Source organism: Entelurus aequoreus, linkage group LG02 (assembly GCF_033978785.1).
Source record: "Entelurus aequoreus isolate RoL-2023_Sb linkage group LG02, RoL_Eaeq_v1.1, whole genome shotgun sequence".
Taxonomy (NCBI): domain Eukaryota; kingdom Metazoa; phylum Chordata; class Actinopteri; order Syngnathiformes; family Syngnathidae; genus Entelurus; species Entelurus aequoreus.
Window position 1 is genome coordinate 60,144,915 of NC_084732.1, and position 14,518 is coordinate 60,159,432.

Genomic DNA, 14,518 nt, shown 5'->3' on the forward strand with positions numbered 1-14,518 from the left:
CATTGTATGTATACAGTACTGTTATTTCTTATTTATTATTATTTTTGCATAAAATCTTTTACCTTTGTTTTATTGTGAATATAATCTTGATCAACAAATTACAAATCGAAGTCATTCATATCAGTGTCTGTATCGGTAAAACAGGCCAAAAAACCTAACTTACACACAACAATGGTATGGTTCTGGTCAAATGCAGAAACTTTGCAGCATGATTGTTAAGTTTAAATAAGCAATAATCACACATGCTTAATATTTCAAACAATTTTATTATTTTCTCCACAGTAACTTGAAAACAACCTCATAAACCAAAGCGTAAGAAAGAGCATGCTCGGGCATGCAATGATGTCACAACATGATGATGCCACTGGGTGCGAAGTATAAAACATACAATAGTAGAGAGTTTCTTTTCATATTATTCATAAATTCATTTAATCTCTGAGAGTTACAAGCGAGCGTTTATTTTATCACTGCTCTCCATGTCTCGCGTAGACTTGTGTTACTGAACAAAACAGACAAAAGAGAACAAACCGACACCAGATTGAGCGGAACAACCATGCGGACAAATCTCCTCTGGCTTATCTGGTATTGACGCGGTGGTAATTAACCCCACTCTCCCTTTTTGGACGACTTGGACAGAGAGTCAAAACAGTGCATGCCATTCCTTGTTGAGGAGGGAGTGTGTGAAGAGGAGTGGAGGTCTTAGCCTGCCAATTTTGGTAAATTTAGTGAATTAGTAACAAATACTCTGAATTCTCTCTGACTCACTCAAAAAAGTGTCAAACTGGAATAATAATAATGACACATACATGTATTATAGTATAATTAGTGGTCATATAACATAACAGTCTAGAGGCTATACAAAGTGACATTCTGAATTCCCCTCAGCATGTCAGCAGATACATGTGTCATATGTTGAGTCGCCATGCGAATGTGTGTCCATGTGCAAGGAGTGCTGACATAAAATTGTCTTTTGAATTCAGGAATTTCCTTGAGTATAAATCTTGAAACATGTTGACTTACAAAATGTTCATGAATCAAACAGGATGCTAGGTTTGCCAGATCCAAAAATGTGGTTGATGTAATGTTGGATGTCAAACAAGTGTTACAGATGCCGGCTATGTTAGCCGTGAGAACCGGGCTAGTCGGTGGGTCGTAAGTAGGGTTGTCAATCGTGCCTAGAAAAACGGAACTGTCACATATTTAGAAAAAAATAGTACATGTAAAAGGGACACATTTTGTTGCATATTACCGTGAGAATCAAAAGGAGTCTAAAATATCAATGGAATTAATGAATGACAGGGCACTTAATACAGGCCCTGCGATGAGGTGGCGACTTGTCCAGGGTGTACCCCGCCTTCCGCCCGATTGTAGCTGAGATGGGCTCCAGCGCCCCCCGCGACCCCGAAGGGAATAAGCGGTAGAAATGGATGGATGGATGGATGGAGGGCACTTAATATGAAATTTTGAGGAAAACGTATTCCCTGCTCTGTCGCCAATGAGAGAATAAAATGGAGTTGGACTTTGGCTTACGAGTGCCCCAGCTCACAAGGTTTTGCTATACAAGCTGTCTCTTGGCTAATTGTTATGCTTTAGGTTTTCGAGCAAAATTTTGGTTTGGAGCCTCCCCACTGCTAGTTGACGTAACGAATGTCACAGTGAACCCCGTAAAATCCTACCAAAATGTAATTGCTAATAGTTAGCAAGCATTGAAGGACCCTGCTGAGAAGAAAAAGCGGATGATATGCATTGAACAATCATGATTGAGGTGTGCCGTGTGAGTTTAGTCAGCTTGGCATAGCACTGAGTCTCTGCACCATACTGAAGTACAATGAGTCAATGACGCCAGCCAAGGGTGTTAAAGTAATGTCTAAACGGCGTATATTTATCCATAAAAATATGGAAAAGCTGATGACGATGGGTTTGAGCTTGCAGGTGATACCGTAGAGGTCCTCTCTCCAATGCTCCAATACTGCTGTAGAATGTTTTTTGTTTATTGTATTGTTTTTTATACAGTATTCGCTATCTAGAAGTTTGTTTTTCTTAATCAAATGTATGCTTCATGTTTGTGGGGTTCTAGTAGGGCCCAGAACAGAATTTCATTTAATTTCAATGATTAACATTGATTTGAAATTAGAGCATTTTGTGTTACAAACTCCATCACAGAACCAATTAAATCAGTAAGCCGAAGTACCACTGTAACAGAATTTGTTAACTTGTGTTCATCTCTGGCAGTTTACAGGACAAGCGTCTGCCTTCAGACGAAAAGAGCGCAAGTACAAATGTGTCAGCAAAAGTTTCGAGAATAAAAATTTATTTAATCATGCGATTGTCTCGCTGTAGCGACTTTAACAGGAAAACGCCAAAAGACAGCTCTTTGATTTACTCTATTAATGTTGTTATTTTGCACTGAAAAATTTAATGTGTTTCCCTTTGTATTCATATTACTCCAAACCAAAAGAACGGTTTGAAACATTTAAAAAAATGCAAAAATAAATCCCACTGGTAGGAGTGAAGACGATCTGGTTGGCTGGCGCTGCCAACAAGTTGTCCCTCGTTCATTTTTCAGGGAGTTAGCAACCCGAGTTGAACACGTGACATTTTCAGCCTATTGGCTCGCATGCTTGACTCTCAGACAGAGGTCGGCGTGTGGTCATAGGTTTGAGTCCTGGTCCGCGCAGGGTTACACAAGTACACAAAGTTATCACTCGGACTGGAATCCAAACGAATGCAGACAGAATGGTGATGTTAAAGGGATTGACAATGCATTTTATTTAATGCTCCACGCAGCCTCATGCAAAAGTTGCAAATAGGTTTGTATAAATAAAAAAACATAATGGCCGAGCCCTTTAAAGGAATCTACTCTTGGAGCATAGTTCTGGATGTATCGCATAGTGAGAACAGACAGCAGGAAACTGGTGAATGAGGTGAACAAGATATGAAATGGTGAAAAGACAAAAGGTTGGTTTGTATGTGCAATACAGGAAGGAGGCCGATTTTCGTGCTCTTGGTTAGAATGTTTTTCATGATAATTAGGAAGCATGAGTTTTGCATTTTTGACAAAAAAACTGGCCAAAACTGCCTGTGCCAGTCAATGTAACAGTATGCAATGGACACCCATGCACATTAGTCCAAACACGCCTCAGTAGTTTAAAGCCGTCACTTTCTGTGTTATTCAATCACCTTTTTCATGGTTGTAAGCAAAAAAAAAAAAACGTGAAAGGAGCATCGGTCACGCAGAAACTCGATGAGCCTCTTCACTGCTGTAACCATCATTCAGGCTGTGGGCTCCAGTCGAAAAAAGCAGAACATCCATCTTGGTAAGTCAGAATATAATATACTGCAGTAATCAATAAGTCTTTGTTGATCATACCTGTATAAGCTTAAATAAAGAAATGAATGAAAAGAATTGCTACTCCAATATTGAGTAAGATGACCATAACCACCAGAATGGAGCTGGAGCCCTGAGAGAACAGGAAGAAGCAATTAGTCAATATTGCACACGTTCTACGAGGAATGCTTGCATAAAGTTCAGGATTAGGTGGTTGGAACCAAATAAGGGGATACTAAGGGTACCATTGTATATCTACCGTATTGATACTGGTCTAATGACGTCAATATTCGGCAGTTATTTTTTTATACTTTTCGTCACTAATATTTGTGTTCATATTGTTACATCATTAATATTGCAACACAGGGGATTCCACACATTCACAATTCTGCATTCAAAATGTTTTTCATTATCTCAGTTTTTCCCCCAAATAGACACTTTTTTCTACACAAAAAACATATCATCTAAGTTACTTGTGTTTTTTGGTATCGATGAGAGGTCTTGGAACGTAACCCCTATTAATGGCGGGGATGCGGCGTGGCTCAGATGGTGGAGCATCTGTCCAGAAACTGAAGGGTTCTTGGAATTAATCCAGCTTTCGCCATCCTAGTCACTGCTGTTGTGTCTTTGGGCAAAACACTTCACTCACCTTGCTCTTAGTGCCACTCACACTGGTGTATGAATGTGAATGAAGGTTTGGTAGTGGTCGGAGGGGCTGTAGATGTAGCTTACTATCATTATTATGTGATTGTCGTGAATGAATCATGGCATCTCAATTTTCACTGTAAAACATCTAGAAAAGCGCTATATAAATCTAATCATTTATCATTATTATCAACTGTACTGATATTTTTTGTTGTCGTTGACAAACTCAGAGAATACGTTTTTGAACAAAGAATGGCAATAGAAAGATTGATAAAAAGAATTTGAAAAAGAGAACAGTAGAGTAGATCCCACTATTTACAGGCAGGTACGTTCCAAACCTCTGGCGAGAAAACGAACGAGCAATTGACACGGCCATAAAAATTCCCTCCTAAACCTTCTGCTAACTTAACGTTAATGTTTCCCTCCTATTTCGGATCAACATTTAACATAGTAAATAGTGACATAAATGCTGAATCACCAAAATATTGCAGGAATGTTTTGTATACTAAAGGGCCTGATCTACTAAAAGTTTGCGTGTATTGAAATGCGTGCAAACTTAATAGTGAACGCAAAATGAATCTGCTAAATTTGTGCGCCAAGGATTACATATCTTAAATACGGAAAATATCTTACGCAATTTACTTAGCTTTTTTGACTTCATGTATATGCAGAAAATATGCTGATTATTAAAATGCCCACAATATAGGAAAAGGTGATGCAAATGTAATTATGTAGTGCCCAGAATGTGATTTATTTAAAACTTAAAGTGTGTGGCCTCGGCTGTCTATATTTAGCACGTTTGGAAGGTACATGCAAACTGCCACAAAATGGCTGAGGTTGTAGTGGCGCGAAGGATGTGTTCAGTGCAATGGCAGACAGTGTGGAGAGAAGCCACACATTTGGATTGTCATAAATAAAAATATCAGAAGAAACAGTATCGTCTATTAAGCAATGCCATTTTTGATCTAAAACGTTTTGCAACAATGCATTTTCTTGCGCCTGGCATCTCCCAAAAGGGCGGTCTGTACCACTTTTGCACTTGTACTCATTCGCGCATAGAGTCATAGTAGATCCCTTGCAACATGCCCACTAATAGTATGTCCAATGTTTTAGTTTGCACGTGCTATTTAGCACCTGTTATTTGAGATCGTAGATGATCTGGCCCTAAAAGTATTCAGGCAATATTTTTCTCAAGAATGGTGTTTTTTACACTGATAAATTTGTGTTAAGCGGATACTGTACAATATTTGGCTTCTTTATCTTCTAATTACATCTTTGCCAGGTAATAAATGTTCACATTAAAAAGTGTGGTTTGTTTTGCCTCCTGTGTGTATTATCCAATCTATCATCTGTATCCTTCTACTGTCGCATAAAGAGATTTAAAAGCAGACTTACTGAGTTTGATTTGAGGGTAAGAAGCTCTCCTTCCTGCTCCAGAACAATGGGCTGAGACTGAAGCGGCGGGGATAGCGTGAGGTCCCGATGCAGTGGCCATTCCTCAAGCTCCGCCCCCACACTCAGATTGTCCAGCATCTGGACGGAGTCCATAGATCCTTCTCTGACTGGTCTCAAACCGCGGGATCGCAGCCGGTTGTTTTTGGGCGCCGTTTTTTTCTGCGTATCTGGACACTGAAGCCTCAAATCAACGGCATATTCATTCATCCTCTCTTCATCTTGCTCTGCGAGGCGTGAGTGGGCGGGGCTCCACCTGAGGGTGCTTTCTGCAGTCCAACCCTCGTTGAGGTCATCTTGCCTTTGGTCAATTACAGCATGCTCACTCAGCTTGTGGTTGGAGGAATTGTGCTGCGTTAGATGGTTGGAGAAGGCATGCTCTCGGGGGTTGTAACTAGAGGCAACGTGGTCCTTGGGGTTGTGATTGGAAGATATGTAATCTTGGGAGTTGTGATTGTTGGAAGCATGCTCAGATGTCTTGTGATTGGACATGTTATGTTCCAAGGCCTTGTGATTGGACAAAATGTGCACCTGAGGCCTGTAGTTGGAAGAGACATGTTCACAAGCCTTATGGTTGGTAGAAGAATGATCCCATGTTTTGTGATTGGATGACGTGTACTCCCTTGACTTGTGATTGGAAGATGCATGTTTGGATGACTTTTGGTTGGACAAAGAGTGCTCCCACGCTCTGTGGGAGGAAGTGTGCTCCCGGACCTTGTGATTGGACATGGATTTCTCCCGTAGCTTGTGGTTGGACAAAGGAGCTGGATCGTGGCCATTCATATGTCCCTCCTGTTCTTCTAGTAGAGAGGGTGTGGTGGAGCGGCTGCTGCATCCTCGATCAGGGTACATGTCATCTGCCCAGTTGATGGCCTCGCCCTTCAATAGGTCCATCCCCCGCGTTTCAACAAGCACCTGGATTTCTGCTCCACCCTGATCATCCACAGCACTTTGTCTCATAAAGCAAGCATTTCTAGAACGATGGACATGCTTGGGTGGGCTGCGGGGTGGACATATAGAGACATTCAGCACGGGGCTAAGCTCGGGTGTTATTACAGGCGGCGTGGTGTCGGGAGTACACAGCTCCGGACTGTCTGTTCCTGTAGAGATGACCTCGTGGTCTTTGTCCTTGGCGTCTTGGTGCTGAGGCCTCTGACATTCGAGTCCTTGGAAAACAGTTGGACAATAATACCAATGAAGTGATCTGGCAAAATTCCACAGTGAGCTCATTACATTGCTAGTGTGTGTGTGTGTGTGTGTGTGTGTGTGTGTGTGCGTCTGTGTGCATGTGTGCGTCTGTGTGTGTGTGTGTGTGTGTGTGTGTGCGTCTGTGTGTGTGTGTGTGTGTGTGTGTGTGTGTGTGTGTGTGTGTGTGTGTGAATATGGGGTTGTGTTAATAGCTTGCTGTGTAACAGAAGACAAACAACAAAAAATACAATAAGTAAAGGCAGTCAGTTATGTTCAGTCTTCAAGAAGAGTGTGCATTACCGTGGATATAGTATGCAGTAGTTTGGAACATCTTTGGGTCACAGTAAGAGCTGTTTCTAAACTTAGTTTATATACTCTCCAAGTTTCAAGTGTTAAGTTTATATACACTCATCATAGGCATGGATTTTATATTCAATTAGTGCTTTAATTATTTATTTGGACCATTCTTTTTTTTTTTTTTTAGAGTGGATCTACAAGGTATTTATTTAATGATTTTTAAAACAAGAATTGGTTACACAAGCTCCACTACACTGTATACATATAGTCACCTAAATCTAGAGCTGAAAGTCTAAAATGTATTTTAATTTGACCAAACCAAACTCCATTTCCTTGTTTTTAGTGGTCATGATTGACCGGCTGATGGTTTCTCCTTGCGGGCATAACAAGTATTTGTTTTACACTATTCATTGGATAGACCAATCAATACTCACAACGATGGCAAAGTCCAAAACACTCATAAGTTAATAAAGTCTTTTGGAGCCATTTCCAAATCGCTTATTCCAACATTATCAGATCTTATAGAATAGTACGTAAGTTGGTTATTTGAATGTGTCATGACTTTGCCATGGTCTGGACGAAGATCCAAATTGTCACCCACAGATTAAACCAGATTAGTTAAAATATTCAAGAACAACACAGGAGCCATCAATGCCCAAGCCTGCCAAAAACTGTAAACTGTTAGAATGTCAGTGACACTGTCCACCGTGAAGGCAGTTTTACATCGCCATGGGCTGAAAGGGTTACAACCAAATAAGAAGCCCCTACTTTCCAAATCGACACCTTCAAGCTCAACTTAAATGTGTCAAATGTCTTCTGGATAAAGGTTGTTTTGGTCAGGCAAGACAAAGATTAAGCTATTTGGCTACAATGAGAAGAAGGATGTTTTGAGACATCAAGGTGAGGCTTTCAAACCTAAGGTTATGGTTATGGTTATGGAATTAGTTTGTTTCGAATATGCATACAGTTACCGTATGGTACATCACATAATTCCAGTTTTTTCATTATGTCCAAAGAGGAACAGAAAGAAGCACAGCTTATTTCATCCTACCCATTTCCATGAATAAATAAATGAATAGTCAATAATGTTCTCAAGAATAAATATTTGATTATGAGTTATGATTCAAGATGATTTAAGATTATCTCATTTTTCAATACGGTTCAAGATGTCAATCAGGATTTTTCTTCTTTGTACTTTGTAAACACTGAGTTTAAACAGTTTCTTAAACTTGATTATATCAGTACATATTTTGATGTATTTGCTTAATCCATTCCATAATTTAATTTCACATACTGATATGCTAAATGTTTTAAGTGTTGTATATGCATACAAATGTTTTAACTTATTTTTTCCCCTAAGGTTATATTTCTCCTCTTGTCTACAAGCATTGTTGTAAATACTTAGGTAGCAGGTCATAGTTTATTTTGTGCATAATTTTAGCTGTTTGAAAATGCACCAAATCATTGAATTTGAACATTTTTGTTTCAATAAATAAAGGGTTTGGATGTTCTCGTTAGCCAACATTATGTATTATTCTAACAGGCCTCTTTTGTTACAAGGTTAATGAATGAAGCGGAGATTTGTAGGTATTTCGCCATATTGCTACACAATAACTCAGATATGGTAACACTAACAAACGGTAGAGAATTTGGAGAAAACGCCAAGTAGCATCAAGCTTTGAGGTTGTTTTGCTGCCATTGATACTGGTGCACTGTGCAATGTGGATGGAATAATGAAATAGGAGGAAAAGCTCCAACTTCTTCAAATTGACCTTAGATCAACAACTAGATGGCCAGAGCATTCAATCCATCACGACTGGACTGTTTGGTTTGTCTTAGAAGATGTGTAGCCTCTCATCCTCTCATCAGTTCATGGTGACATATTTAGATTGAACTGATGAAGCCTACTTGGATGAGAGGCAAAAGTCTTCTAAGTCAAACCAAACAGTCCAGTTGCGATCGGCTGACTGCCCTGAGAAAACAATGACCTGGAATAATGAGAACATCCTTAGATACACTAAATGGCTAAGCCTCAGGAACGATTGAGAACACCCAAAACAGGACATTAATCCCCAAAACACATAAAAACTGTTTTAGGAATGGCTTAAGGTAGGTTCTTAAGGAAGGACCTTCTCAAAGACTGAGCTCAACCCCAAATAACATTATTGGACTATGCTAAAAGCCTTGCAAGAGACCATACCAATTTAAATGAAGTCTTCCGATTCTGCCAAGAAGAAAAGTCGAATATTCAGCCAGGATTCTTATCAAGCCTTTTTACCAAGATTGTTGTAGCCATCAAAAAGTTTCTGTTTGAGATGAAATTTCAGGAATTTTTAAACAAATGGACCCTCCATTTATAAACGATATTGGTTCTTGAACAGGGTTTGTAAATAGAAAAGTTTGTATATTGAAGCAATTTTCCCATTATAAACAATGTAAACATGAATAATGGGTGCCAGCCTCGACAATTAGAATTTCAGTAAAAGTTTGTACACTTTGAACACAAAATAAAATAAAATACAATACAGTACTGAATATCAAACAACAAAGTGGTGATGGATTAACTTTCTATTAAAAAAAACAAAAACAAACAAACACTCACAGTTTACAGCTCACTACGGGTTGTTCTCCCAGGATGCAGAATGGACTACTCCGGACAAGGCGTGCAGGTAAAAACATGATTTAATCACCCAAAACTCAAAGAGGTACAAACAAAAAAGGAACACAAAGCAAAGGCACAACACGCTGATCGCACTTGGAGCTAAAGCACAAAACTTAGCGCAAGAAACAAAGAAGCTAACACTAAGCATGGGCTTGAGACAAGTAATACTCACAAAACTTTGGCATGAAACAAAACTTCCGTAGCAGGTTGCATGAAGCAAATAATGACGCTGGGCCGACTGACAGGCAAAGTCAGGCTTAAATAATGCCTCTGATTAGTGCTCGGGTAGCAGGTGAGTGGCCGAACACTAATCAGAGACAGGAGAACATAATTAGCGACAGGTGCGTGAGTCCAAGACGTGAAACAGGTGACACTAATGGTTGTGAATGTAACAAACAAGGAAGTGCAACCAGGAACTAAAAAGAGTCCAAAAAACCAACAGCACATGACCAAACAAAAACATGATCAACAGACATGACACTGTCAACAATGCTGTGGATACTTCCTGAATGTTTCACCACACATCCCTTGTCCATTGCTTTCTTTCGATTCATATTTAGCTAGCAAAACTAGAAACATTCTGTAAAAAGGCCAAACAACACTTAAAAAGCACACAAAGTAGCACTTAGCACAGTATCCACAGCGTTTTCGACACTATCTCTTCCCCCTTCCTTCTGTATAGAAAACTGCATAGCACTTTATATTGTGTTCAAAGAGTATATACTTTTATTAAAATAGGGACTTTTGTCAAGGCTGGAACCATCCGTCCATCCATTTTCTACCGCTTGTCCCTTTTATTTAAATTGTTTCTTATTGAGAAATGTATATCCGCAAACCCTGTTCAAGAACCAATTAGGTTCCTTAATCGAGGTTCCACTGTACAGTATATACATGAGGCTGTATTTATAACTTTAACCCAGTGTATATTAGAAAAAGTAAAATGTGTGCACCCAACTCTTGTTTATAAAACACACTTTGAACATCTATGTTATAGAATCATTCCACCCTGGAAAAAAGAACATTTCAAATTAATCATCCAAAATGAATATGGCATTCATACTCATGGTGAGTTAATGCAAACATCTGGCTAAAATTGGAAAATCTATTTATATTAAAGAAAGTAACACAATATAATAATACAAAATTCTCTACATTTCCCAATAAGTTTGATTGTTTCCAGGTTGTACTCCGCCCCTCGCCCTAAGTCAGTCACTCACCATTGCCATAGATGAAGAAGGAGGGTGAGAGCTCTTTGGCTACTATCCTGGCCAGTCGGCATTCTTCCACGGCCTTCTGTGCAACTCCCTCAGCCGCTTCCGCCTTTCCCCGAGCGTGGCTCATTCTGATCACAACAGTTAGGAACAAGAAAATGTAAAGGCATTCTGCACTCTCTTTGTATTATGTCGCTGACTGTCTTTTTATATTTGTCTTTGGAAAGTAGACTGACAAGAATCATCTCAAAACCAACAAAGAACAATATAATAAATAAGAACAAATGGTGTTCAAAGAACTCAGGCTTATTAGTGATTCCCAAAGCCCCAAAAAAGTCTGCAGGCTTTAGAGCGTTTTCCTTTCAGGCTCAAGTACTCTGGAATGCCATTGGAGATGCTACCTCAGTAGAAGCATTTAAGTCACATCTTAAAGGCCTACTGAAACCCACTACTACCGACCACGCAGTCTGATAGTTTATATATCAATGATGAAATCTTAACATTATAACACATGCCAATACGGCCGGGTTAACTTATAAAGTGACATTTTAAATTTGCCGCTAAACTTCCGGTTCGAAACGCCTCTGAGGATGACGTATGCGCGTGACGTAGACCGGCGAACACGGGTATGCCTTCCACATTGAAGCCAATACGAAAAAGCTCTGTTTTCATTTCATAATTCCACAGTATTCTGGACATCTGTGTTCGTGAATCTGTTGCAATCATGTTCATTGCATTATGGAGAAGGAAGCTGAGCAAGCAAAGAAGAAAGTTGTCGGTGCGAAATGGACGTATTTTTCGAACGTAGTCAGCAACAACAGTACACAGCCGGCGCTTCTTTGTTTACATTCCCGAAAGATGCAGTCAAGATGGAAGAACTCGGATAACAGAGACTCTAACCAGGAGGACTTTTGACTTCGTTACACAGACGCCTGTAGAGAACTGGGACAACACAGACTCTTACCAGGATTACTTTGATTTGGATGACAAAGACGCAGACGTGCTACTGTGAGTATGCAGCTTTGGCTTCTAAACATTTGATCGCTTGACCGTATGTGCGCAACTTTTTTTGCGTATGTACGTAACTTTTTAAAAATATATAAGCTTTATGAACCTTGGGTTAGGTGAACGGTCTTTTGGGCTGAGTGATTGTGTGTGTTGATCAGGTGTTTGAATTGTATTGGCGTGTTCTATGGAGCTAGGAGCTAGCAGAGGAGCTAGGAGCTAGCGTAACAAACACGCAGGTGTTTTTATGCAGGATTAATTTGTGACATATTAAATATAAGCCTGGTTGTGTTGTGGCTAATAGAGTATATATATGTCTTGTGTTTATTTACTGTTGTAGTCATTCCCAGCTGAATATCAGGTACCGTGAGTATGCAGCCTTGGCTGCTAAACATTTGATAGCTTGACCGTATGTGCGCGTCACGTACGTAACTTTTTAAAAATATATAAGCTTTATGAACCTTGGGTTAGGTGAACGGTCTTTTGGGCTGAGTGATTGTGTGTGTTGATCAGGTGTTTGAATTGTATTGGCGTGTTCTATGGAGCTAGGAGCTAGCAGAGGAGCTAGGAGCTAGCGTAACAAACACGCAGGTGTTTTTATGCAGGATTAATTTGTGGCATATTAAATATAAGCCTGGTTGTGTTGTGGCTAATAGAGTATATATATGTCTTGTGTTTATTTACTGTTGTAGTCATTCCCAGCTGAATATCAGGTCACCCCCGGCTCTCACAGCATCTTCCCTATCTGAATAGCTTCAACTCCCCACTAGTCCTTCACTTGCACTTTACTCATCCACAAATCTTTCATCCTCGCTCAAATTAATGGGGAAATTGTCGCTTTCTCGGTCCGAATCTCTCTCACTTCATGCGGCCATCATTGTAAACAATAGGGAACTTTGCGTATATGTTCAACTGACTACGTCACGCTACTTCCGGTAGGGGCAAGCCTTTTTTTTATCAGATACCAAAAGTTGCAATCTTTATCATCGTTGTTCTATACTAAATCCTTTCAGCAAAAATATGGCAATATCGCGAAATGATCAAGTATGACACATAGAATAGATCTGCTATCCCCGTTTAAATTAAAAAAAATCATTTCAGTAGGCCTTTAAAACTCATTTGTATACTCCTGCATTTAAATAGACCCCTTTTTGGACAAGTTGATCTGCCGCTTCTCTTCTTTTTCCTGCTCTGCCTCCCTCTCATGCGTGGAGAGGTTATCAGGTGACCACGGATCAGCCTCCATGGATGACACGCTAGCTGTTCAAAGTCAGGACCCAGGATGGACCACTCCTCTTTGCATCAGTTGGTGACGTCTCTGCGCCGTGACGTGTCTACATGCAAGACGATCCCCTGCTGGCCCCACTACGGACCGGACTCTCACATTTTTAACTGTATGCACTCGGCATCCATTACACCGGTCATCTGCGGTCCCTTTTAAGGTTTTTCGTTGTTCCCATTGGGTTGAGTTTTTTCTTGCCCTGATGTGAGATCCGAACAGAGGATGTCCTTGTGGCTTGTGCAGCCCTTTGAGACACTTGTGATTAAGGGCTACATAAATAAACTTTGATTGACGTTGATCGAATGACAAGCTGATGCAATGCTATCAAAAAGCATCAAAGCAGCTGTAGCTATCACCAAAAAAACCCTTGCAAAATCCTGGAGAGACTAAAAAACTATATTTACCGACTTATTATGTTGTATGAACGTCAAGGGTGCAACGGTATGAATAACAAATGGTATGAATAACAAATGGTACGTCGGTTTTTGGGCCATGGTTTTTGGTTCTGTATCGGTACGTTTTTTGGGTGTTAACTTTTTTTCTTCTCAAAGTTATTTTTTTATTTTGCTTGTCAGCAAAAACTGCATTCTGCAGTAAACAAAGTAACAATAGCTTAATGAATATTATAAAACTTTTTTAAACAACACTTTCAAATGTTTGCATCATTTTTTTAAACTCAAATATCTTATATTTATCTTATATTTAATATATACATATATATTTAATAGGGGTGTGGGAAAACATCGATTTGAATTCGAATCGCGATTCTCACGTGCGATTCAGAATCGATTCTCATTTGTAAAATATCAATTTATTTTATTTTTTGTTTTGTTTATAAAATGTTTTTTTTTTTTAATTAATCAATCCAACAAAACAATACACAGCAATACCATAACAATGCAATCCAATTCCAAAACCAAACCCGACCCAGCAACACTCAGAACTGCAATAAACAGAGCAATTGAGAGGAGACACAAACACGACACAGAACAAACCAAAAGTAGTGAAACAAAAATGAATATTATCAACAACAGTATCAATATTAATTACAATTTCAACATAGCAGTGATTAAAAATCCCTCATTGACATTATCATTAGACATTTATAAAAAATTTTTTAAAAAGAACAATAGTGTCACAGTGGCTTACACTTGCATCGCATCTCATAAGCTTGACAACACACTGTGTCCAATATTTTCACAAAGATAAAATAAGTCATATTTTTGGTTCATTTAATAGTTAAAACTAATTTACATTATTGCAATCAGTTGATAAAACATTGTCCTTTACAATTATAAACACTTTTTACAAAAATCTACTACTCTGCTTGCATGTCAGCAGACTGGGGTAGATCCTGCTGAAATCTTATGTATTGAATGAATAGAGAATCCTTTTGAATCTTGGCAAAAATCTTAGCCACACGATTATCAAATGTAATAGGAAAATTA

General features: G+C 39.2%; 1 protein-coding gene across 1 annotated transcript in view; it reads right to left on the reverse strand.

The window, feature by feature from the left end:
* Positions 1-246: 246 nt before the first annotated feature.
* The window catches only part of LOC133642248 (junctophilin-3-like), a 28,633-nt gene continuing 14,361 nt past the window's right edge, over positions 247-14,518 (reverse strand). The window contains exons 3-5 of the mRNA XM_062036342.1: positions 10,790-10,914; positions 5,369-6,591; positions 247-3,461 (exon numbers count right to left, since the gene is read on the reverse strand). Coding sequence (XP_061892326.1) covers positions 3,381-3,461; positions 5,369-6,591; positions 10,790-10,914 — 1,429 coding nt within the window. The 3' untranslated portion in view covers positions 247-3,380. The remainder of the gene's footprint in view (positions 3,462-5,368; positions 6,592-10,789; positions 10,915-14,518) is intronic.